The sequence below is a fragment of the Tupaia chinensis genome, unplaced genomic scaffold (assembly GCF_000334495.1).
Source record: "Tupaia chinensis unplaced genomic scaffold, TupChi_1.0 Scaffold000032_1, whole genome shotgun sequence".
Classification (NCBI taxonomy): Eukaryota; Metazoa; Chordata; class Mammalia; order Scandentia; family Tupaiidae; genus Tupaia; species Tupaia belangeri.
Genome location: NW_006159462.1, coordinates 1,082,595 through 1,110,377, shown reverse-complemented (window position 1 = coordinate 1,110,377; position 27,783 = coordinate 1,082,595). Strand labels below are relative to the sequence as shown.

Below are 27,783 nucleotides of genomic sequence, written 5' to 3'. Positions count from 1 at the left end.
GCTGTCAGCCACCTGGGAGTCCAGTGGCCTCAACCACCATGCCACCTGCTGGCCCCTGTATATTGTACTTTAAATATTTCTTTCATATCTTTTAATTTTAGAAGTCGTTAACTGAGATATTTCATACATATTTGCTTTTAATAGTTTTTCTTATTTTATGCATGTGCAACTTGAATACATTTGAAAATTCATGGAATAGCTTTTAAAATCTATTTTCTCAAAATAGGAGAGATTAATTATTTTAAAAAAACAAGTCAAGAGTGTAATTATTTTCTAAAAAAAAGAGTTTACTGGAAAGGTATTTGTTTGATAGGTATCCTGACATGTTACTGCCATCTCCACACCCTTGTTTGGATATGGGACATCATTTGTGTGTTTGGCTGTTAACACAATACCTGACTCATAGTAGTTTAAGCAAAAATGGATTTACTTTTCTCACATAGCAAGAACTCCTTTATCATGCAATTGGTCAGGAAAGCAAAAGCTTTACCAAAGTTCTTAGAAGGGTCCTTCTCCCATATCATTGGCAGAACAGTGTTATATCACCTCTTCTCAGTGAAAAGTAATCTGAAAAAAGAGCAATTAATTTTCAATCTCACTTGTGAAAAGTAGCATGGAGAAGGCTGGATGCATGTCAACTGACAAAATCGATCACAGTACATGAATATTCCTATTTATGCTTTTTATTAACTGTTAAAAATTAAAGTTAAGTTTTAAGAATTCTTAATTTTCTAAATATATTATTTTTTAAGTTGTCATTAGAAAAAGGAGGTTGCTATCACAAAATCACAGTCATATAGTAATGGCTACAACATAAACTTTTTTTTCTTGAATTACATATTAATAAGTCTATAAATTGGTTATATTAAAAACAAGATGAAACCTAAAATATATTTTAAAATTATAAGTATAAACATAGAAAAAATGTTCCTAAGGGAGGCAGACAGTAATAAACAATAAAACACCTGCTATACAAAAATGAAAGCTGGTTGAAGAGTTGCATTTGCTCTTTTACCTAGGATGGTTAGGGATAGTTGACATAGAAGTAGTGACAACTGGAATGATATAGGGGAAATGAGATTATTTCCAAGAGATCTTAATTCTGGATCATGTGTATGAAAATGAGTGAGCAATGAAGTCAGGCAAGTGGTGGACTCGGGCACAGTCATGCAAGGCTTGGGAGACAACTGTAAAGAACATGAGTTTTCCAGAGTGAACTAAAGGGCCATCAGAGGATTTTGAGCAGATATGTGACATGATATAACTTGGGCCATTATCAACAGGGTCGACTTGTGCACTACATAAGGTCACCAGGCCTAAAGTCAAGCATTCCAGCCTGTGCTAGTTTAGTCAAGGTTTTGCTCTATAGCACAAAAGAAAGGAGATGTTTTTGTAATCTATTCACAAGAGGGGACCCTCTTTTAACTTATCCTACCAATGTGGACACTTGTCAGTTTCTGCAATTCATGATCCTGTTATGTCTTATAATTGCAAATGATCATTATAAGCTGCTTTATGGAGAATACACTCTGTCAACAACTGCAGCAAAAAGTTGCTATTTATTGATACAGTGAATTCTGTGGGAGAAGTAGATATGTAGCAAATACCAAGAGTTATGTAATACATAATACATAATTCTATTTCATTACACTTTTAGAATGTTTTCATTTGAAAAATATGAATTATGTATACTTAAAAGGAGTAAAAAGTATAAATACAAAACCTTTGAGAAAATTGAAATAATTAACATAGTATAATTTCCCGAGACTATATTAGTGTAAATAGGTTTTGGAGTGAATTCTTTAATGTTCTCGGGAAATGAAATGAGAAATTCCCAATATAAAAATCTTTCTTGATCCCTGATGACACAAGTTTAGTATAATTGTGATGTTCTAACAGCTCTGTGAAAGGCGTACACATCAATGCATGTGTAAAATTATTATTTTTTAGAGACCAATTTTTGCTATAGGGCACATGCACTCGCTGAGAGAGACAGAAAGACAGAAAGTGAGAATTCAGTGCCCAAGGGGGATGGTCAAACGTCAATCCCCTCTCCTCCGTTCTCCTCTTGGTATCTTGGGCATGCACACCCATGCACCGGGTATGAGTGTTAAGCTGCCGAGTGCAGGACTCGAACTGCAGTCAACTACATAGAGTCCAGCAATGTAACCATGATGACAGCTGTTGGTCCCATGTAAAATTCTAATAAAAGAAAAATGTACCATCACTATAAGAATGTACTATTGATTTGGTAAAAAAGATAATAATATTCATTGTTTTAAAAATGTAGAGAAGCAAAACATAACTAGTTTGATGAATATCAGAAAATCATTTGAAAACATTGACCATATATTCTTGGTAATAGTAATACAATAAAGTCACAAATGTAATTTTAAAATGTAATAAAACCTATCTTATTTTAAGATCATATATCTTAGTTTAGAGATATAAATATCTTTATTTCGTAAAGAATATCTTAATTTAAGGTTAATCTCTTAACATCCATACATGTATGCTTACATTATGACTAACTTTAGCCATTCCTTGAAGAGGGACTACAGATGGCCAGTGTCACTCATGTGGCATTGCGGGTTCTGACACGGGCTGGAACACCTGACTTTAAGCCTGGCAACCTTGTGTAGTGCACAAATGCAACTCAGCAAATATGTACATTCACACAATTAACTAAAAATGATATTTTATAAAAATGAAATAATATAGGCACAGAAATATGAGTTCCAAATATTGAAGAAAAAGATGCTGAACTTTAATTAGTTACAGATCTTATGATGATATTCATAGAAAACCTTAGAGAATGTAGGAATCCAAAGAGAAGAAAGAAAAGATTTCTTTTGTTGCTCAGTGTCAATAGCTCATCACTTAGAAAAATGACAAAATATATAATGATGTAATATATAATAATACATTTATATCTCAAATAGAAAATTTAAATGTTGTGAATGAGCTCCATAAGTAATATACAGAATGTTTAATAATAAAAGACACTTTGTAATCTAGTGCCAGAAGACATAAAATTGAAAAATGGACAGCCACACTATATTCTTAAATGAAAGAACTAAATTCTGTAAATCTCTCATTCTATACAATTCTAGTTGCATTTAAAACTCCTAAGGTATTTTAGGTTCCTTGAAAAAACGATATAATAATTCATCAGCCTATCATATAAAGAGGGAAATACTTAAATACAAGAATAGACAGTTTAAACTGAAAAATAAAAAATATGTTATAGAAAACAAATTTTTAAGAACTGGTTGATATTGACTAGTGTAAAAATCTGTAATATTCAGCACAAATTATTATGAATTTAGACAAATAGAAAAGATGAATTGCAAAAGATATTAGGAAAACTTAAAAGATAATTCCTATCATTAGAGAACATGATAAAAAGTGTAGAGAAAGAGACTATAGGAGCAGCAGATGACATGGAGATTAAGTTGTTTGATTTCACATGGCCAGTTATGTGGTTTGAGTTCCAGACCCTGCAGCTTGAAAGTCCTTCTGGGTGAGTGCCTGCATACCCAAAATCCAGAGAAGAGAATGTAAAAGAGCTTGTGGTGTGGCCATACCCCTGTGGAGTGATTTCTTACTTTACCTCTCTGTGTCTTTCTCTATCCCTCTCTGTCCCCCTCTGGCAAGTGCACATATTCTACAGCAAAAACAAAACAAAACAAAACAAATCGACTGTAAAATGTGATCCCATGAACAAAATATTTTTTATGATCAAATATACTTCAAACAAAATGGAAACTTAAGAATTATCATGGACATTCTTTTCAAGATCTGTAAAACATGAAGACTTATTATGACTAATAAAAACAGCTTTCAAAATTTAACCTAGTTAATGTGAGCAGGGATTAGGACTGGAAGAGCAAAATTTCTGGTTTCTAAAACACATGCTCCTATACCATTTCTTTGACAAATTTATACATTGAAATTTTCTTCCATTCTGTGGCTCACTTTTTTTTATACTATGCTTTCATGAGTTGAAGTTTTTAATTTTGACAAAGTGCAATTTATTGATATTTTATTTTGTTAATGCTGTCTCTGTAGTCTCATAAATATTTACTTATTCAAAGGTGGAAAGATACTCTCTTTTATTTTCTTCCAAAGTTGTAGATGGTTATCTTTGATGTTAAGATCTATGATTGGTCTTGAAAGTGTGAAAACTATGTTTAATTTGCTCTATTCTAGTATTATAGTGAAGAATTAACATGGTGCACATTTTAAGGAATCCTAGAAATGATAACTCAATAAATCATATGCCCCAGCTGGCTGCTTCTGGGTGCAATTACAAATTAAGTATGTTTTAAATATTTTTTAAAGAATGACTACTTAATCAACAAAGTTTTTGTAAAGAAAGCACTATCTTTCCCTTTTTTCCCTATTTCTACATACAAATCCTTTTTCCCCTTCCTTCACCTCCATTTTTTTAAACTTTGTGACTATAATCTATACCTTCTTGGTTATAGTACTAGAATATACTTCAGTGTCTAAATTCTCTAAACTACATTTAACCTTTGTTTATTATCAATTATCTACCCAGTATTTTTCCTCTATACTGAGTGTGAGTGATATGAGATGTAAAATATTCTGCCACAATTTTATACAAACTTGCTGTATTCTTAACATAACCATAAAAGTCACCAGCTTAAAGGACATTATCACAGACTAGTAATTAAAATGAATTTAAAAAGCACAATTATTTGTAGCTTGGATTCTCATTAGTGTATTCCGTAGACCTTTCTTCCTTCGGAAAATGATGGTGGTGTCACCACAAATATTCTTGAACAGCCATTATAGTTTATTTCTTACATGATTAATTCTGTCTGCTTTTTCCTCAATTTTCCAAGTGACTTCCTAATACTCGTAAAAAAAAGTCGCTCCTTATGCTTCTTGCAGCTCCTATCACTGTTACCACTACACTATCTCCTTTCCTGGAGGTATAATGCAGAAGTAGAGAATGGCTTTTCCATGAAAATTATTAAAAAATATCTAAATGACTTGTTCGATCATAGAAACAAATGACCGTAGGATATATTTTATGGCTGTGCACTTTAGTGATTTAACGTTACTTGATGACATTGCCTCTATCTCCCTATATTCAAAGCTGTCATAAAAGTTAGATTGAGAGTGATACAACTCAATTCGATTTGCTGGCTCTGAAGATTTCCTTCAGATTTGGAGTCAGCCCTTGTTTCCCCATTATCTCTTGCATTAATAAAATATCTGGGAAACACAGAAACTCTACTGTTGAATCCAATGTTATAGTTTGGTTGCATAGGTGTGTGTGCAGAAATTGCACATGTTATATTAACAACAATTTACTTAATAAATAAGAGAAGCAATACTGGATATTTCCTATTTATCAATATTATTAATGAGACCCACAAACCAGCAAAGTGGATTTCACTTACTGTTCTTCCAACTATGACCTTGCTAATAATAGCTTTGTATAGAAAACTACATATACCAGAAAACATAGAAACTGGGTTTTTCTTTTTTTCTTTCTTTCTTTTTTACTTATCAGAGGATGTGTATGTGCTCCCCAGAGAAAGACAGAGAGCAAGAGAGAGAAAGTGGGAGGAAGCATTCCCCCAATGGGATGTGATCATGATTCCAGCCCTTCTTTCTCTCCATATTGTCAACATTTGGGACATACATGCACATATGCATAGCATGTTTTTCAAGTCTCTGGGGTAGAATTCATACTCCACAGTTGGCCATGTGGGATGTGGCTCCCTTAACCACTTGGCCAAGGGACTGTCCCCTCTATATATTAAAGTTAACTTATTTCTTCCTTTTATGTGAGAAAGAAAAAGGCATTTTGACAGGATAACCATGCATGATCCACCTTCATTCTCAGCTAGCCCAGATCACAGACACAGGAGCACACCTCTTGTTCTGAGAGGTTCTGAGGCAGAACCAGGATCTTCCCCATGGGTGTCCCAGTTACATTACTACTGTACCACTGCCTGGCTCCAAAATGAGTTTTTCTATGATTGAGTTTGAAAAATATGTTATATTATAGTTAGTATCACCCTTCCCAACACTTTAATTTACAACAGACTTATCTACTTGCCATTGGGCATGCATGTGAATTAGAAAAATAAAAAAGGCAATTAAAATTTTGATGCACCTTAGGCAGTTAATGACTCTTTAGATATCATTCCTCACTTTGGAGCATTCAAATTAATGACTGGATAGAACTGGATAGATCTCAAGGACAGACAGGATTTCTAAAACTTTCTGTCAACATAAAAGGCTCTTTCAAATCTGTGGAAGGCAAGGATTCAAGCGTGTACACAACTCTTTGTTGTTTATACTAGGCAGGTTGCCAGAAAGAATTGAGGTGGCTTTTAGTGAAGAAATAGGCTAAATTAAACCATTAAAACTGGGGTTAAAACATAGAACAAAAGATGACAATAAGCAAGTTTAAACACTTTGTTACATAGATTATATTTATTCAATCTTTCAGAGTGAATCTGTAAAAAGGCTTATTTTCATTAGCTTGCTTTCAGTAAAAGCTCTGGTATCCTAACAGCAAACTATGTATGGTGTTATAATTGACTAGCAATATTTCTTGTGAAAGTCACTTACTCTCCATAAACATTAATTTTCTCATCTGTAAAATGGCATAATCAAAATGCTTGTTTGATTATCTCACAGAGAGCAACTCGATGCACTCATAAATATAAATGTTTTTAGTAACAGAAAATTGCATCTAGTAATCTAAAACCCTAAAAACAATTTTTATATTAGGCATCCAAGACTTTATGGATTCATTTAGACTTCTTACTGTGTGATACTCTAAGGGAAGATACAGATACTCCTTATCTCCTTAAAACTAACATTTCCTGAATACACACTCTGTCAAACTATCTATATACAATTCTGATAACATTATTATATTCTTCCCAATATTTCTACTATACAGATGAGAAAATTAAATCTTCGAAATGATAGTTTTTTCAAGATTAAAAAATTAACAATTCAAGAGACCAAAGTTTGAAACTAAATAGGTGAGAGCATGGCTCAATAAGTGTATTTACTTACTTATATTAACCATACAATTTTTAGAGTGATGGATTCAAAGAGTGACTTTGGACCATTAGAGAGTTGTGTTACTTTTATTGCCTACTTAGTTTATAGACACATTTTACTAACTCTAAATTAAAAGGTGAAGGGGTAGCAGGTTGCATGCTGTTTAAGGCATTGGACTCCCATATGGCTGACCGTGGTATGAGTCCAGATTCTGTTGGCTTGCTTTCTCACTTTCTCTCTCTCTCTCTCAGTCTCTTGCATATGTCTGATAGAAAACTTATCAAAATAATAACTATAAGTAAATAAATAAATAAATAAATACCTCCCCAATCAAATTTAAAAAAAAAGAAGATTGAAGACCATTAACAGAGGGAACAGACTGTACATAGAGGATGCAATCATTCAAACTTACTCAAATCTACATAGTATTAATTACTTTCCTAAGTGTAATAGGCCAAGGAAGTAAGAGGAAACTAAACGAGTACAGTATCTTAGGAGCAAAGTGAAGAAAGTAGAACAAGGCATGATGTACACCTATGGCAAACGCTGAGGTCAATGTGGGAATGCGGAAGTTCCTTTGGTTATACGCATATTTTTATACGTATTACATTTATTTCATGCAAGATAATCAAGTTTAAAGATTAATGTATTTTTATATTACAGTATTCCTATAAAGGAAAATGTATTATATTTATAAAGGCCAGCAATATTTTCCCACACTCTAATGTTGTGACTTTTTCAGCCACTTTCTCAAAAGGGTTATGATATACCTTTAAGACTCAATCAGCTTATTCAATACCTTCAAATTTCTTGCAAAACAAAACACACACACATGTGCATACATATATATGCTTTACCAAATGCTGTGCTACTGACTGAATGGAAACTTCATATTCTTAGCCTGTGATAACTATTTCCTCAGCACCAGTGATCTGACTACTGGGCCAACACTACATATTCTATGCTTTAGTTATGACACTGTAACACTTAAATAACTATTCCACAAATATTTTTCAAATAAGCAGAAGTGGCAAAAAAAAAAAAAGAGCTCTGGTTGCAATGCTATCTTAATTATTAAAAATTTAAAAAATATTCTAGAATAAGATGTCACCAAGAATGCAGCACAAATCCATGAGTCGTCTCAAAACAGTTCATTGAAGCCCAGTTGGTCACCGTGTATTTCTTACTTATCACATAGATGAATCCTCCAAAGTGGTGCCTGCCAAGTCTGCTTTTGGCTTTGGTTTTAGCTGCACTGGTTGGCTCAGAGTGCTTGTGAGCTAGAAGGTCATGTAAATTCTTTTCCAAATGAAATATTTGTTTCTGTCTATGATGAGTTCAATAAATCAATTAATATGCACTCAATAGGAAAATATTTAGTAGAAAAATATTTTTTCACTCCTATCTTCCTTCAACAAGTTGAGTATAAATAGCAAGCTAAGGGCATAAAATTTTGATGTAATCATCCTCCAGGAGATATATCACTATATCACTTTCTTACTTTTTCTTTTTTTTTTAAATTTTTGCTATAGGACACATGAACTCACCAGCAAGGGAGAGGGGGGAAAGAGACCAATCCCCATCAGAGGAGTTGCCCATGCCACAATCCTTTCTCTATTTTCCTCTTGAGATTTGGGCATGCACACACATGCCTAGAATGTCTTTCAGGCCATCCAGATCTCAGACCACATAGTTGACCATGTGGGATCCAGTGCCACCGTGCCATCTGGCTGGCACCCTGCTTACCCTCTTAATTCTTTGTTCTCTACTATTTGCTCTCTTCTCTGCAACCCTCATATGGACAGACTGAATTTTGCTTGCGCATGTTTCACTTCTACCTTTTACCTTGGCTTTTATCAAACCTACCACACGTGGAACCCAGTCTTTGAGCTGTTCTTAATTGGGCTTAACTTGCTTAGTCTGTATCCCCAAAGACAGGCTGACACCAAGATTTAGTCTATTCTTTTGAGGTGATCCTCTATTGTGCTTGGATGACTAGAGAGTATTGAGACAATAAGTATTCCATCAGCTGCTACATTCTTGACTAAATCATAATAGGTGCTCAATATAATGTGTGCTGATTAAAAGTTTACATTTCTCTTCCTGAGTATGGAAGACTCACAGGAAATGAAGTAAAATCCACTTAAGAAGCTATGTGTAATATTGTCTGCTTGGAAATATCTATAAAATGCACCCCAAAAAAGTGTGTCAAGGTTTATAGAGGGAAATCACTTGGCCCAATCTCAAGAACTGTAAGGTCCTAAAGAGAGATCTCTCTCTTTCTCTGTTTCTCCTAGAGAAACTTTTATCAATGCTTTCACTCTTTGTCGGTCACAATTTTTACTTAAGTTTACCTTCAACAAACAGAATGTGGTGAGTTCTTACTAATTTTAATACAATATGATTAAAAGTCCTAAGAATGCTAAACTTGGAGGGAAAAACAAATAATATAGCATAATAGCATGTACTTGAATAAATATTACATTTCTCTCTAATACTTCAAATGTGTTATAATTATCAATAATTGAATTCATCAAGAAGAAAATTCTGATTGGTCTGTGAAATAATTTAATTCTTAGACCTATCATCTTTCTCAAGAGTGGATAACTATAGTAGCCAACAATTCTGTAGTATTTCCTAAATGCCAGATAATGTTCGGGTTATGTGCTTGTATTAACTTATTTAAATTTGACCAGGATTTAAATAGTACGTACTGTTCACCTACATTTGCCAGTGAGAAACAGAAGGGAAAGGAAGTAATCTTCCAGATGTTAGAGTAAATGGCATCATAGAGATTTACACCAGGTAGTCCAGCCCCAGAGTTATTACGGGGTGTGTTTTTGCTAATATATGAACCTTTGGTGGGTTCATCATCATCATCATCATAATTATGGTAAAAATAATATTTAGTATGTGTCTGGCACTATGATAAATTTTAATAGACACTATCTCACCTAATTCTTAGAAGGTTATGATGAAATAATTCCTGGTATTAACCTAGCTCATCTTATTTTTAGTTTATTAAGATAGAGTAACTTGTACAATATCAAACTACTAACAGGCATCATAATATATATGTTTCAATCATATGTTCTAGATTATAAGTTTACAGTCATTAGTATCAACTGCTTAACATCTACAAACCATATAAAATAGTAAATTCATTAACATTTGCAGGAGTTTATCCAAAGTGGGGACACTGTGAAAGGGAGTTAAATATCTAACATGGATTAATTTCTCAACATAATATCCCTATATTTCAAGTTTTTGCAGTGGTTAGCTAAAGTGCACTTGGAATGATAGTCACATATGGCATGAAGATTGATTCTGTGGGAAAAAGTAAAACGATTTTACATTATAGGAGTTTTGAAGTATTTGCAGCAGAAAGAGAGCAAATTGAAAAAGCTGATTTTCAGTGAAAATTTCTATTACTATATTGCATGGGTCTTGGATAAAATGTTGATCCTAAAGACCAAACTTTGAAATCATTGGAAAAAATGAGTTCAATGGAAACATGGGAATGTTAGATACAGTAGGTAAAGAACATTTTTAAGATATATTTTTGAGAGATAAAATGTTTTCTCCATGTGATAATGATTTTATAGTCTTATACATCTCTCAGGATCCAGGAAAAAAAATTCTTTAAGTAGAAACGTATTTAATAACATGAATTTTGGGTTAAAGCTGGTGTATGAAGATTAGAAAGAGCCTTTATTCACTTTCAGGAAAGTTGGAATTTGTGAGATTTATTGGAAAACACCAGTGATAAACTCAGTTCTTTGCAGAATCAAAATAGTTATTTTGAATAAGAACTCTGGTGAGCTGATAGAAAAGCCTCACCTCTAACACCTCCAGAAGTCCATATACCTATCTGCCAAGACATAATAGTTGCTTACATTTTATTTCACATTCCAAATCTTATGAAAGTGCCCTCACTTGCAAAATCTAATAGGGGATGCTGCCAGCAAAGAGAGGTATTCTGACTCAGTGTAGTTCCAAGATTTGCAAACTCTTCAATATAGTGGAGAGAATAGTAAGGAGTGGAATTGAATGCTGGCAGCTATCTTTCTATCTAAATCTATATTCATATCCTACCCATATCTATATCAATCCTACTCATATCCATCTACATATCTATGTCTATATTAATATCCATTTCTGCCTCTATACTTAGCATCTGTTCCTAACTTTGTGAATTTGCTTTTCTCACACATGATGCTTTTTTATGGAATTTTATATTTGATAGAAGCTTCAGCTCATTTATTCTCGACAAATGATATAATTATTCAAATATTGCCGCAGCCATCTTTCCTTAAATGTTACTACTACTGACATCTTGACATAACCATGAATTATTGTGCTGTGCTTCATGTACCCCGATATTAATAAGGTATACATGATTTATTCTCACAGAACAGCCATTACTTTAAATATCAGCTTGTTCCTGTGGTTTTTCCATTCATTCTGAAATTAAATAGGTTAATAGTTTGTTTCAGCAGAGAATTCCCTGTATATCCCAGGATCATTTTTAAGAACTGTCAAGTCAAACTAAAATTGGAAGATAATTCATATTCCTAAATCTTACCATCAGTACCAACACTACTATGAGAGAGAATACTAGTATTATAATACAGTTTATGGAACAGTAACATGCCACAAGGTGCAGAGGAATGGGCAATGGGTATTGAAACACAGCACTGATGAAACTAACATTTAGTGGCTATGGTAGACCCCTCTCATCTACAGGGGATATATTCCCAGACTCACAAGGGATACCGAAAACTTCAGACAATACTGGATGCCACACAGAATATATATTATATTTTTTTCTCATACATACACACCTGGGATAACAATCATTTATAAGTTTTATAAATTAAGCATAGTTGGGGCTGACAGGTGCTGTGGTGGTTAAGGCCCTGGTCTCCCACATGGTCGACTATGGTTTGAGTCCCAGACCTGGAGGTTTGCTTTCTCACTTTCTCTTTCTGGAAATATTTAAATAATAATAATGTTAAATAATATAATTCTTTAATAAATATAAGTAAAATACATTTTATAAATTATGCATAGTAGGAGATTAAAAAATAATTAACAATAAAATAGAACAATTATAACAATACACTGTAATAATAGTAATGAGAACGTAGTCTTTCTCACTCTCTTTCACAGTATCTTACTGTACTGAACTCTCCTATCTTTGGACAATGGTTGGAACAGGTAATGTAATGTTTGGGCAGGTAAATGAAACCACAGAAAGCAAAACAGTGGCCAAGAGGGTAAAATGGTATCTTTTTTAATTTCCAGAAAATACACTTGACCATTTCACATGAATTTCTTATTTAACATGCACAAAATCCCAAGATTTTGGTAATATCACTTTTATTTTTACAAAAAGATTTCTCTCTGTCTCCTCTTCCTCATCCTTTCTCTCTTCCTCTTCCTCTCTTTCTTCCTCATTCTCTCCTCCCTTTCCTTGCTCCCTCCCTTCTCTCTTTCTTTCTTCCCTGAACCATGACTCTTTTTCTCCCACCTTATTATAAGGAATGATATGCTAATTACATTTTAATTTAAAACCATGGCTTTTACATTAATTCTTTAAAGTAAAGCAAGATATTTTTTAACATTGTAATCAGCTCAGGGACACATTATATTAAAAAATATATATATATATTTCAAGAGTTCCTTGATTACATTACTAGAAATAGTAAAGATCAAGTCAATTTAGATACTCAAATCTCTCAGATATAATTGCATCTTACAGTTAAAAGTTAATAAACTTGTTTAGATAATGAGACCAGTGTCATTCTTTTTCATTCAGTCTGTTGCTTAAAAGAATTCCATTACATTAAGTTGTAATATGGCACATTAATTCTCTCTAAGCAGGAAAAAAATTCCTCAAATGAACAACCTATTACTTAAAGAGGATATGCATTGACATTTTAAATGACTTTCTTACAATTTAAATTTCTGTCAATTTTTCATTAATTACCAAATAATCAGTTTAGTCGTTTTCATATTAGTCCTTGATATGAAGTTATAATTATTTAATTCTCTGCATAAGTAGCTAATCATTAGAGTATAAAATGGCATTGATGTTTCTGAATCTTTTAAAAGGAAATGTTTAAGAATGATTTTACCCAAAAGGAGACATGAGAAGTAACTGGATCTCTCTTATAGATTTGATTTTTAAAACATGTAACAAATAATTTCTGCTAAATCTCTTCACAAATAAAAGATAAAATGATCAGATATGGTTGGATATGTATGAGAGAGAAAGGAGAAGGGGGATAGGAATTATAAATTAGAAATTAATAAATGCAAAAAAAGAAAAAATCCAAAATATTGTGCAAATGTACTTGGATAGCAGTCAAAAAGAAGTCATGATCCATGAAAAAACAGTCAACAAATAAAAGTGAAATGTGAAAAACAAAGAAAATGTGTATTTTTCATGGTGTCACATGCATTAAAAGAAAATAATTGTCCTGTAATATGAGTTTATGTGCAATTTTAAATTTTTTATTTATTTTAATCATAGTAAATTATGCACATGCATTTGTGCACACATGAGAGAGAGAGAAAGAGAAAACCTTCAAGATCTTGAGTACATGAGCATGTTTACTCTTCATGAGCTGATCCCAGGACTGTTGGATCCAAACCTATAGTCAGACCCATAATCAGTCATGTCGCTGCCAGCACTGCAGTTCAGTTTGCTAATGAATGCACCACCATCCCAGGTCTTCTGTGACTTTTTAAAAGTCATATTTATATTTAGAGAAAATGGTGATTGTTACACTTGAACAAAACAAAGTCACTATTTAGAAAAATTAACACATTTCAATCATCTATTTAATACTCTTCAATTTTTAACTCTTAATGAGAAATAGTAACTGAAGGAAACTTAAATGTATGATTCTAGGACATTATCCTATATATTTGTTTACTAATATAATTGACTTTTTCCAGTGAGGAAATATTTTTGCTAACTACCAGTGATGTTTTGCTGTAAAGGTATCAACAACTGTTATCGGAGAGTAGTTCCCCATTGTCTTCATGACCTTTCATTTAATGACTTTGTAATCATCATACTGTCCTTGCCAGCCTCAACCACTTAAAGTTATGCTGTAGGTAAAATCATATTATTATCTAACACTCATTAGGAAACTTATATGTACATTGTGGAGAAACAAAGATAAATAAATCCATTCTTCTTTCATAGAAACATTACTTCCCTCATGGGAAAATCACAGTGGGAAAAGAAATATAAAATCTCAAACTATGATACTACTTGTGTAAAACACAAGAGAAACACTTGAAGACATTGGAGTAGGCAAAGATTTCTTAAGATCCCTAAAGCACAGGCAACAGTTCTAAAATAGACAAATAGGATTACATCAAGCTTCCTTATGACAAAGAAAACAGTAAACAGTGTGAAGCTACAACTCATAGAATAGGAGAAACATTTGCAAACTATGCTTCAGATAAGAGATTGATAACAAGAATAAATAAGGAACTCAGGCAGCTCACCTGCAAAAACATGAATAATCCAATATAAAAAATAAGGAAATTAGCTGAACAGAAAACTTACTATAGAATACATATGAATGACAAAAAAATCTTGTGAAAAAATATTTAATATCTCTTATCATAAGGGAGATGCAAATAAAAACCATAATATGATGTCACTTGTCAGAATGGTATGATAAAAAATAAAAAGAAGAGGAAGAACAAGTGCTGATTAGGCTGTGATAGAAAGGGACTCCTCTTTTATTGTTGTTTGGAATGTGAATAAATATAGCCATGCTGGAAAACAATTTGGATATTGCCCCCCAAATTACAAGTAGAACTATCATACAAATCAGTAATCCCATTCCTGAGTTTACTCAAAAGACAGAAAACCCACAGTTGGAAAGGCACTTGCACATCTCTGCCTCTTTTAACATTATTCACAATTGCTAAAATATAGAATCAACCTAACTGTCCAAAAACTGATGACTGGATTGAACATAAACACTATGGAATACTATTCAGCCTTAAAAAATAATAGCAAGACTGTCATTTGATACAAAGTGGATGAATAAACCATACTATGAAAGACAATCATTTATATCTGCACTCAATATATACCAAATGTCTGGACTTTATGGAAGACATTGAAGATTCAAAAACATAAAAGTAGGGAAGACACTTGTTCCTATCAGAGACTGAGAAGGAAAGTGAGTGGGAGGGGGCTCAAGAAAAGAAAATCATAGGAATGTAAGGTTCTTGGTTGAAAATGATGTATACAGGGTGAGCCAGTGGCGTGGTGGTTAGCTAGATGGTACAAGGCTGAGTTCCAGACCCACAGGCTTAAGAAACATGGCAAGCACATGAGTATGCTTGCCCATCTTGAAAGTTCGGTGAAAGAGAAAATAATAGAAGAGAAGATTTCTTAAGACCCCCTAAAGCCCAGGCAATAGTTATAAAAATAGACAAGTGGGATTACATCAAGCTAAAAAGCTTCTGTACTACAAAGAAAACAATAAACAAATGATTCCACTGGGAATGTTATTAAAAAAATACCATAATTTTACATTACCCAGAAAATGTAAAAGTAAGTCCAAGTGAAATAAATATGCACGCATATACACACACATACTTAAATGTTTAAATTATAACTTTTTTTTTTTTTTGAGGTTTTTGCTATAGGGCGCTTTCGCTCGCCAGACAGACAGAGAGAGACAGAGAAAGAAAGAGAGAAATCGCCCCCCAGGGAGGATAGCCACGCTGCCATCCCTTCTCCTCCACTCTCCTCTAGGGATCTTGAGCACACACTTTTAGGCCACCAGGTCTGGGATGCGAACTGCAGTCGACTACGTGGGAGTCCAGCGACGTAGCCATTACGCTAACTGCTGGACCCAAATTATAACATATTTTAAAGATATAAACAATATTAGTTTTATCCACTAGTGTTAGAAGTATACTAAAAAATGATTCAAATAAATGTGCATGAAATATATGATCTCTTTTTAACTTTCAAGGTTAATAATGTAGACATAAAAACTTCCTAAACAAGAGGTTCTATATAAACTATTTTAATTTTCTTAAAGATTCTAATTATTTTACATTCTTAAAATTCTTTTTTTTTTTTTTTTGTGGGGGTAGAGGTTTTTGCTATCAGACACGTGTGCATGCCGCAATCCCTTCTCCTCCATTCTCCTCTCGGGATCTTGGGTACGTGTTCACATACGCCCGGCATGAAATTTAAGCCCCCGGGTCCAGGACTTGAACTGCAGTTGACTACATGGGAGTCCAGCAACGTAGTCATTATGCCAACTGCTGGTTCCTTATTCTTAAAATTCATGAAACACGACTTTGGGTTAGGAAAAAAAAAAAAAAAAAACTTTTCAGATGGCATTCACATTTTTCTGCCACCTTGGTTTATTAATTTTGCAGGGACACACTGAGCGCCCCTACATAGTGTGCATTGTCTAAAGCACTGGTGTTAGACTGGTGAGTTCCAAGTATTGACTTCTTGAAGCTCATTGTCCAAAAGAGATAGAATGTCTAATAAATCATCACTAACATAAACATGAGATTATAAAAAGAAGCCCTACAAAGAAAAGAAAAATAATGGGATTCATAAAATTTATGTTTAAATTGATCAGGTAATGTATTACAGGAAGGAGAAAAACTAGTTATTGCAAATTCTCATAATATAACTATTATATGAAAATAAGTCTAAAAACATATATCTTCTTCCCTCATTTATTGAACTGAAAAGCAAAGATAAATCTTTCTTATATAGTATGCCACTACCTATTGGTTACTTAAACAAAACTGCTGAAAACTCCCTTTAGCTAAAAGGGAAATTTTTTTCACATCTTGTTTTTCTACTATCTTGGCTAATTGAATGATAAGTATATTTTAAGTAGTGCCTAAAAATATTGTATTATTTATATATGGGTGTGTAAAATGTGTGATTACATGTAAAATTATTTATTATGTTAGTATGTACATTTGTAGTTCAAATATTTAATGTTTTGATTTCATTAATGTGCTGAAACTGGTGAGAAGCAGAATATAGTGTTTGCTAGAAAATAGGACACAATAACAAAGTCATAGTTTTAGATCTGACTCTATTGTGATATTGATCAAGTTTTTTAATTTCTTCCAATCTGTAGTATCTTCTGATGTGAAGATGGAATTGCAAATTTCACATACACGGATTTTTTTAAGTTATAATCAAGTATCAACATGTTTCTCTGACTTAGGTGGTCATTAGTTTCCAAGATATTAATTTTTAATTATAGAATAAATCAGTATCTATTTAAATTTTTTTTTTCTTCATTGCCAGAAGGCACATGCGTTAACCAGAGAGAGAGATTGAGAAAGCCCCCACAAGGGGTCATGGTCACACTGTGATTTTCATCCATTTCTATATCCTGTCAAGAATCTGGGGACACATGTACTCATGCTCAGTGTGTTCTTCAAGCCACTGGGGCTGGTAGACCAACCACACAGTAGGCCATATGGAATTCAGTTCCCTTCACCTCTGAGCTATAGACCTGGTCCTATTTAAATACTTTCAAAATATATATTTAAAAATTCAAAAGAGAGTTATGTATTAGGTTCCTATTGCTGCTGCAACAATTAAATGCAAAGTTAATGTTTTAAACAACACAAATGTATTACCTTTCCTCTGGAGGGCTGAAATGCAAATGTGGGGCTTAACTTGTCTGAAATCAAGGTGTTAGCAGGGCTGCTTTATTTGTGGAGGTCCTGGGATAGAATCTGTTTTCCAGCTTATAGATTTTCTGTCATTCTTTGGTTTGTGGTCCTCTTCCATTCCCAAATCCAGCAATTATATCACTTCCCACACTTTATACGTATTTTAAACTATCAGGAAATAATTCATCAGACAACAATTTCTAATAAATTCTCAGTGTTAAGACTAATAGCACGAAATACACACAAACACATGTTCTCAGAAGTCCTCCATTTCCAAAGTTTTATCAATGTGTTCACATACATGATACATGTGATAGATATGATTAACAGTAATGCACACATATATATGTAAATAAATATATATTTATATATACTTAGCATAATTGCTTTTTATTTTTTTGGAGAGGTTTTTGCTATAGGGCGCGTGCGCTCGCCAGAAAGACAGAGACAGAAGGAGAGATAAAAAGCGAGAAATCTCCCCCAGGGGGATGGCCATGTGGCAATCTCTTCTCCTCCATTCTCCTCTGGGGATCTTGGGCACGCACGCACATGCGCCCGGCGAGAGTTTAACCCACCAGGTCAGGGACTCGAACCGCTGTCGACTACATGGGAGTGCAGCGACATAGCCATTACGCTAACTGCTGGTTCCCCAGCATAATTGCTTTTGATGAGTAACTTCGAATCACATGTCATAAATATATGTGTGTGTGTGTGTATGCATATATAAATGTGAGTGTGTGTGTATATATATATCTCCATATAAAACTTTAACATTTGATAACTAGACTTTTAATCCTCCTTAAATTTTGTTAAGTGAAAAGGTTTTGTCTCTCACTATTGATTTCATTTTGTTTTTAGGTTAACTGGATTCCATTTGCCACCACCAGTGACCAGTACCAAATCTGTGTTCTCACTGCGATTGACCAGTGATTTTGCAGTTAGTGCTCATGGGTTTAAAGTGTATTATGAAGGTAAGTGATGGTGATAAAGAAGAACCACTGAACAACTTAATGTAATCCAACAAGAATTCTTTAAGTGTAGCTAGCAATGGAAGAAGAATCATCATAAAGAGAGATACAGTTCATTGTGCTATCAAATCCTGCCTTAAGGTTCACCTTCTTACAAATAATTAATGTACCATAAAATGTAGAGTTAGTGGACTACAGTGTTTTATAACACTGTGCTAGATGTAGGAAAATATTTCCCTTAAATGCCCTTAGGAGACCATGAAATTACTACAAGGTTAAAGATTAGCCAAAGGGAATTAAATATGAGAGTAACAGGACATTATACCTGATTTGTGATTCAGGAATCATATATAGATTCTACCCATTTCTTCCCTATGCTGTGCCTCTTTACCAGAAAGAACAGTAGTAATCTGTCTCAAGTTACAATTGAAAAAGAAATTCAGAAAGAGACAAGAAATGACATATTCCATCCATAAAACAGTCTTTATAGTACCACAGAGCGATACTCTCTTAATCCTAAAGAGGAAAACTAAAAAGCTCTTAAAACAAAAGGTACTCTTTTATTTTTTTCTGTAAGTTTAGTACAAACTCATTTAGCATCAAATCTTGACCTGGACTAATTGGAGGTCATTCATAATCTTAATTTTTTTTAACTCATTGTAGATACTCATATATTACACTACAGAAATGCTATGTGTAATGGGGTGGTGCCCCAGGATCTGTTGAGAGTATTAAAATGTACAGAAGCTGGGACCAGCAAATGGCATAGTGGTTATATCGCTGGACTCCCACATGGCTGACTATGGTTTGAGTCTCAGACCTGTAGGCTTAAAACTCAACTGGGCTTGTGTGCATGAGTGCATGCCCAAGATCCCAGGAGGAGACCAAAGAAGAAGGGATTGTGGTGTGGCTATCCCGCCAGGGGGTTATTTCTCACTTTCTGTCTCTCTATCTAGCGAGTACATGTACACTATAGCAAAAATCTCCCCAAAATAAAAAAAAAAGTACAGTTGGTACATGTTTTGCTTTTTTAAAAAATACGATGGCAAAAATAAAGTATTACTGAGTTTTGGATAGAAATCACAAATTTGTCATTTATTTATGTGATTTGACAATAACATTTCTACCAGTTTAAAGAGTACCTCTCTTACATATAGAGATATCATATCAGATTTCAACTCATCTCCCCAGAGTCATATTACCAGAATTCATCTCATCAGATGTCATATCATCAAAAAGAGATATGCAAATATAGTAGCAGAAGCAGGTACTTCCTTAAGTACATATTAATTCAAAATATGATATATTTAAAGATAACCCCAGAAAACAATCATAGAAAATATTATTTTTACAGTATAAAGGTTAACATTTTGCGTGTATGGAAGGTTTTTTTTTTTTTTTGGAGAGATTTTTGCTATAGGGTGCGTGCGCTTGCCAGACAGACAGAGAGAGACATAGAGACAGAAAGCAAGAAATCACCCCCCAGGGGGGATGGTCACACCGCAATCCCTTCTCCTCCATTCTCCTCTCAGGATCTTGGGCATGCATGCACACGCGCCTGGCATGAGTTTTAAGCCACCAGGTCCGGTACGTGAACCGCGGTCGACTACGTGGGAGTCCAGCGACTTAGCCATTGCGCTAACTGCTGGTTCCCTGTATGGAAGGTTTTAAACTAATCAATATATCATCTAGTGCTCTTTTTTCTCACTAGTAAAATAAATCCTCTAGTAAACTATTGAAAAAACGTTTTCGCTTTATAACCTAAATATATAGAAGCAGTTTTGAACACTATTTACCACTTAATATATGAATTAATTTTTGTCTAACAGGGGTGGATGAATTTCAAGACTTACTTCATCGTGCTAGTAATAATCACTATTTTTCTAAAGTATATCCACCTTAGTTAAATGTCATGGTTGTTTTTATCCTGATGACTTAATTCGTAGTTTAAAACATCATAACCTCCAAGGTTTAATTCTTTTTTTTTTAAAGGCTGACCATCCCCTGAGTAAGAGAAAGGAATTTTTTTAAAAGTCTATTTATTCTCTGAGAGTGACAGAGAGACAGAGGCACAGTACCCCTGACACATCTAGACACTGTGACCCACCCTCAACTCCACTCAGCCCTTATTAAAGGCATAGTCATTCCAGGCATACTCAGGGAGATCTCCAGATAAACAACTGGTAACCTCTTATGGAGATCGGCATAACACAATGTCACATTTTTCCATTGCACCACTATCTGGAGCCCTTACCAAGGTTTAATTGTTAGGTGTAATTTTGGAAATATTCAGGAAGGAGTTAATAATGCAACAATTTTCTGCAGAAAGCTTTTTAGTAGAAAACCTATATCCTGTTCATCAAAACAAAGATATTTTTAGGTTCATTTTTTCTTTCAGTAATTACTAAGTACATTGAAAATGTACCACCTTAGAAGATGAATTATGAGATTGTCATGTATTTTGACTTGTCTGACAGGGTTTGTGAATTCATACTCTACAGTATTTTCATGGCTTCCCACTGTCTCTATATATACAACAGTAAATTTCTGTCTTTTCTGCAGCATTAAATTTGTGTCCATGGTTTCTGCTTTGGGGAAAGTGGATTCATATTTTTTGTGGCATTTAAATGTATGTTTGTGATGACCTGACTCAAAATAAGATACTAGGCGTGAAGGAGTACTGAAAGATTGACTGTCATGCTATAGTGTCTTTAGATATTGATTTATGATTTATATCATTTGTCATGCATATTAATAGTCTATTGCTGCAATCACAAATTATAAAAAAAAATGAACATCTTTAAACAACAAAGTATACTAGCTCATAGTTCTGCAGGTGACAAGTCCTGGCTGGTCTCTGGGGATTCTCTTCTCTGGGTCTCACAGAAGGCACTGGGAAAGCTTTCCAGCATTTCTTAGATGTTGGCAGGATCTAGTTCCACATGATTGTAGGACTGAGAGCTGTTTCCTTCATGACTATTGGCTTACGGCTGTCCACAGATTCTACAGGTTTGTTAATCACTACACAGGCTGTGTATCTTAGAGCCTACAATGCTGCACTGAATCCTTCTAACATGGGAATTCTCTCTCTGATTTCCATTCAGATGAATCACTAAATTTATTCTTCCACACATTTCTGACTCTAACTGGAGAAATTTCTCTACTTTGAAGGGTTCAGGTGATTAGTTTGGGTATTTTTGAATAATAGAGGTTGATTTTCATTAAAGTCCTTAACATTATTATAACTACAAAGTCCGTTTTGCCAAGTGTAACATTGCACATTTACAAATTACAGATATATAGATGATAGATAGATGGATAGATAGATACGGACAGATACATGATAGATAGATAGAGATAGATAGATAGATTGATAGAGATAGATAGATAGATAGATAGATAGATAGATAGATAGATAGTTATAGAGATGTAGATATATACAGTTTGGGGGGCATCTGTGGCCTACTGCATTATGTGAAAGTCTATATATACTATGTTGCAGAGGGAGTAGCGACAAGTACTTGTTTATTTAACTATGACCAGTGATATTGTCATGGCCAACCTGTGTGTAGCACAAATACTTGTGTATACAAATATCTATAGCAGAGGTTCAGAGAACTTAGATTAGAATTTCAAAGACTGTCTGTCACTCCCCTGAAGCTTAGATCCAGGTTTTTATTTGGTAATTACCTCAAACTACAATTTTGACCCTACTCATGCCATATTAATCTATCAATCTAGACATCTTGACAAAGTTTATACCTATGTGCAAGGATTTTGAAAAGCTCATGGAAAAATAGAATTAAAGCACAACTTTACATTGGTACAAATATTTTGAAATCATGAACAATTATTTCCATAATATGCATTTTCTATGAACTTTTTGAAGACCCCCTTCTCCTTCATTCTCCTTTCGGGCTCCTGGGCACACATGCACACGTACCTGGCATGAGTCTAAGCCTCCAGGTCTGGGACTCGAATTGCGGTTGACTACCTGGGAGTCCAGCAACATAGCCAGTACGCCAACTGCTGGTCCTGATAAGTAATATATTTTAAAATATTCTTTGAATTGGTTTTTTTGCATAAGTATTCTCAACAAGGTACTTAATGTATCAAAAACTTGCTTTCCTCCTATGTAAAAGCAAGGTAATAATTCTTACTTTGTAGTGTTGTGAGAAATAAAATATATAGAAAACACCAAAAACAGGATCTGGCACATAATAAAGATTCAATAATTATTGATTACACTGCTGGTGGGCCAGCAGGTGGTGTAGTGGTTAAGGGGGCTGGACTCCCACATGGCTGACCATGGTTTAAGTCCCAGACCTGGTAGCTTGCTTCCTCACTTTCTTTCTCTCTCTCTCTGTCTCTCTCTGATCAACTTCAAAAAAAAAATGACAATGAATAAAATTAACAAAAAATAATTATTTAAAAATTACACTTCTGGTAATCAATATCAGAATGGTGATTAAAAGAATACTTAACTTTATGCATGAATATCTTAACATTTTAATTTTATCACTTAATATAGTATATTTATACAAATATCTATAATAGAGTTATTATTTTTCTTTTTTTTTGGAGAGGTTTTTGCTATAGGGTGCGTGCACTCGCCAGAAAGACAGAGAGAGACAGAGAGAAAGCGAGAAATCACCCCCTAGGGGGGATGGTCACGTTGCAATCCCTTCTCTTCCATTCTCCTCTTGGGATCTTGGGCATGCACGCACATGCACCTGGAGTGAGTTTAAGCCACAGGGTCCGGAACTCAAACTGCGTCGACTACATGGGAGTCCAGCGACATAGCCATTACGCTAACTGCTGGTCCCAAGTTAATATTTTTCAAAAGAATTATTCATTTTAATGGTCAGTTCTTTTACATTGAAGTGATATACATTGGATCTGTATATAAATATATGGACACATTTGTATCCGCATTATGATTAATGACTTAAAATGATGTTTATGTTACAAATATATTCTTTATAAATCCTTGTGAGGGACAATAATGGACAATATACCACTGGGTATATATTAAACTTTAGGTAATCATGTGGAATCCCTTAACTACTAGGCCATAGGGCTGACCCTAAATATCCTTTCAAAGAAAGCTTTTAGCTATAAATTTTATAGTTTCTAAAATTTCTACTATTTGAGAAACTATTCAAATCATTAAAAGAAAATTTATATTATCCATACATTTGTTAAACTCACTGATTCATAACCCATTTTTTATTCATCTGTATTTCCCAGTTATTTTGGCTTATAGACTTAAACTAGGAGTAAAATTAATAAAATAGATATTGGACTAATTTCTCAAAAAGTAATTAATCAGATTTTTATTTGTCTTCCTTTCATTTCTTTCTAACATCATGTATAACATATAGTATATATCTGTATTTTTAATTGGAACAAATCATATCCAAAGTAATGAATAATCACTTGATTAATATAAGTCTATCCATAGCTCATATGTTTTCCTATCAGTGGCACCGAATTATCATGGAGTTTTACTCTATTTTTCCAACTTCATGGAGTTTTACTCTATTTTTCCAACTTAGAACAGATAATCGATGAATGTAAGTCAGTCATTGATATTGACAGTTGAAACTGTAAAAACTTTATTATCATACTTTAGTCTATTTACTTTAAAACTATGAAAGATCATGTCTCTGTTTCTTAGATACTGGTAGAGTTGAAGAGCTCTTACCAATTATTGGAAACATTTTTCCTTTAAACTTCTTGAAGTCAAAGCTGTGAGTTGTTAAGTTTCTTTGGAAATTTTTTCCCAATTAATGTCTAGCTGTGTATACCTTTACTTTTCCTCATTATTGTCTACCACAATGTGAATTTCTTTCCACCATTTGCTAAGTTTTTTCCACAGGTCTTTGGTTTTATGTTTTAGTGTTAAGAAAAGCAAATTAGTAAATCACTGTTCTGTTAAAAAAGAAATCTGAGAAACACTAATGTATACTAAGTTGAATGGTCATATAACCATTTGTTAAAATACTATTAGAAAACAATAAGACTTGTGTTCTACAGAACAGATGGGGGCAGTGCTTTTGTACCTTTCTAGATATGTTAAACAGAACTCAAAATGTATTCTAGTTCTAATGAAAACTATTTTGTAACATGAATCCTTACATACTTTTTTGTCAAAGATGAATAATTATTCCTTATAGGTAAAAGAACTTGTGGTAGTATACCATGTGAAATATTTCTATTGAGGAATTATCTTTTATGGAAATATAGTCTATATATATGATTATATGTTATCATTTATAATGTATTTATTTTATATTATATATAATGGTTATCTTAATCTCTATTTTAATCTTTTTTTTTTTTTGAGAGGTTTTTGCTATAGGGCACGTGCGCTCACCAGACAGATGGAGAGAGACATAGAGACAGAAAGCGAGAAATCACCTCCAGGGGGGATGGTCACGCCGCAATCCCTTCTCCTCCATTCTCCTCTCGGGATCTTGGGCACGCACGCACACGTGCCCAGCGTGAGTTCTAAGCCACCGGGTCTGGGACGCAAACCACGGTCGACTACATGGGAGTCCAGCAACATAGCCATTATGCTGACTGCTGGTTCCCCTCTATGATAATCTTAATGAATAATTTTAGCATATATTAGTCAGACAGTTGTTATCAAGAACACTCATAAAATAAATAACTTCTTGGAAATCACTTCGAACATAAGGTAATTATTATGCCATGATAATTATTTATGTATATGACTAAACAATTCAGACAGTATAGTAATAAAACATTAACTTTTAGCAAGTTTACTGTTTAAAATAATTTTCACTTTTTAATTTATAAATATGAAAATTATTTGACACAACTACTAAGTAATATTTATTGAAACATTTCTTCATCCAAGTCACAGCAATTTTGCATCGATTTGCTCACCCTAGAAATTTCATGAAAATTTGTAATGAGCAAGAATTTAATGAAGTGTTGGTCTTAGTATAAAAATTATTTAAATGTCCTGCAGTTGTAAATTGCATACATTTTGGAAACTTATTTAAATCTAACTATAAACTATAATTCCATTTACACTAAAGTGCATATAGCCAAATACAATTTAGTACAAAAAAGTGCAAAAAGAAGAAATATTGGGAATGTTGTATATTAAAATATAAAACATAAAGATGAACTATATTCACACACGTATTATATGACCTATATCTTTTGTGTCCTTTTAAAATCCTTGACATACATACAAAAGGATAGTGATACTATTTGCTATTCTATTTAGTTATCTGTCAAACATCTTTATTAAAAGTTTACCCTTGAGGACATAAAATTACTTTTTTTTTAATTTTAAGGTTATTTTCAACTACTAAGCTTTAAAAATTTAATCTGAAGTACCATGAAATTTAATGGAGAGCTTACAATTTAGAATCAAGTCAATTATGCTTCTGGCAAAACAGTTAACGTGAGGCAAGATAAAATTATGTTATAAAATTACATATACTAAATAGCTTGCCAGCAATAAAAATAGGTTAGGTTCATAAGAGAAGTTAATGGTTCTCCATCCTTAAATACTTTTAAGAATAGATGAGATAAACCAAATTTCAAAAATACAAAACATATAAGGAAAAGATCCTATACTTTTTTTTTTTTTTGGAGAGGTTTTTGCTATAGCGTGTGTGCGCTTGCCAGAAAGAGAGAGACAGAAAGCAAGAAATCACCCCCTAGGGGGGATGGACATGCTGTAATCCCTTCTTCTCCATTCTCCTCTCAGGATCTTGGGCCTGCACACACATGAATTTGGCATATTAAGCCACCAGGTCCAGGACTGGAACCGTGGTCGACTACATGGGAGTCCAATGACATAGCCATTACGCCAACTGCTGGTCCCAGAAAAAGATACTATTCTTCACCTCTTGCTCAAATTCAAATATGTTTGCCTTTAGGGTTCCATAGAGTCAATCTAATAAGATAGAGAGACATCCTAATCCTAAAGTGATCTTCTAGCTAAACTATGAGTGTCTTCTTACCCTTATGAACAATTGGAAATGTTCAGAATGCTGATCCAGAAAACAATGCAAATCATCTTTTCCTTAAATATAATCTTCAGAATAGAGTTAAAATACAGTGTTATAGCAAATATGTGCATTTAGCTGGACACAGTATTTATTAATTTTCAAGTAGTTTTACAAATATTGCCAGGGAAGTATAAACTACATTTACTGCAGTCACAAGAATGTGTCTACAATAGTCTAAACATTACAAATGCTTTCGCCTTTAAGCAGCAATACTCTAAACCTCTTCCATTTCAACACATAGTACCATACACAGTATCTACAACTACTTACCTCTCCAGGCTTGTTTCTAGCCACTGCTCGCCTCAAATTGTAGAAGAGTCAAATGAACACTATGAATTCATATTAAGATTTTGCACATTCTGTACCATTTATGTGACTCAATTCTAACTTAATTTAACTCTTTTATGCGGAACATTCTATACACACTTTTGAAACATTTTTCTAAAGAATTATTTAATTAATTATTAATTTTAATTTGATCAGAAATAGATGGGGCAAGAAGAATGAGAGTGAGAAAGCAAGTTTCCAGGTCCAGGACCAGAACCACTATTAGCCACGTGCAAGTCCAGGCCTTTAATCACCACACCCCCTGCCAGCCCCCAACCTGTACACACTTTTCTATTAGGTACACTTGTTCATTATTCTTGCAGACATTTTACAGGCCTTAATTGCCTCCAGAAAGTCATTTATGTAATCCATATTGAACTCAATGCTAGTTCTCATTCCCCGCATGCTCTGGTATGTCCCTACCTTGTCACAATGTTAAACTGTTTGGAATTATTTGTTCACAACAGTCTATGAGAAGCTGGAAGGTATAGAACATATTTACCTCATGTTGTATGCCTACCTCCTATTTCAACAAATTCTAGTCATATTTCAAGTACTTAATAAATGATAGTTAAAGCCAATATGTATGAAGACAATCCAAAATTGTTACCAATGAGATATTTAATACATAAGCCTCTCAGTTTAAGAGTTAAAACTCC

General features: G+C 33.7%; 1 protein-coding gene across 1 annotated transcript in view; it reads left to right on the top strand.

The window, feature by feature from the left end:
• Positions 1 to 27,783, top strand: part of CSMD3 (CUB and Sushi multiple domains 3) — a gene marked incomplete at its 3' end in the record, with an annotated part of 1,277,483 nt that overhangs the window by 167,225 nt on the left and 1,082,475 nt on the right. Inside the window, exon 3 of the mRNA XM_027771421.1 lies at positions 18,631 to 18,743. Coding sequence (XP_027627222.1) covers positions 18,631 to 18,743 — 113 coding nt within the window. The remainder of the gene's footprint in view (positions 1 to 18,630; positions 18,744 to 27,783) is intronic.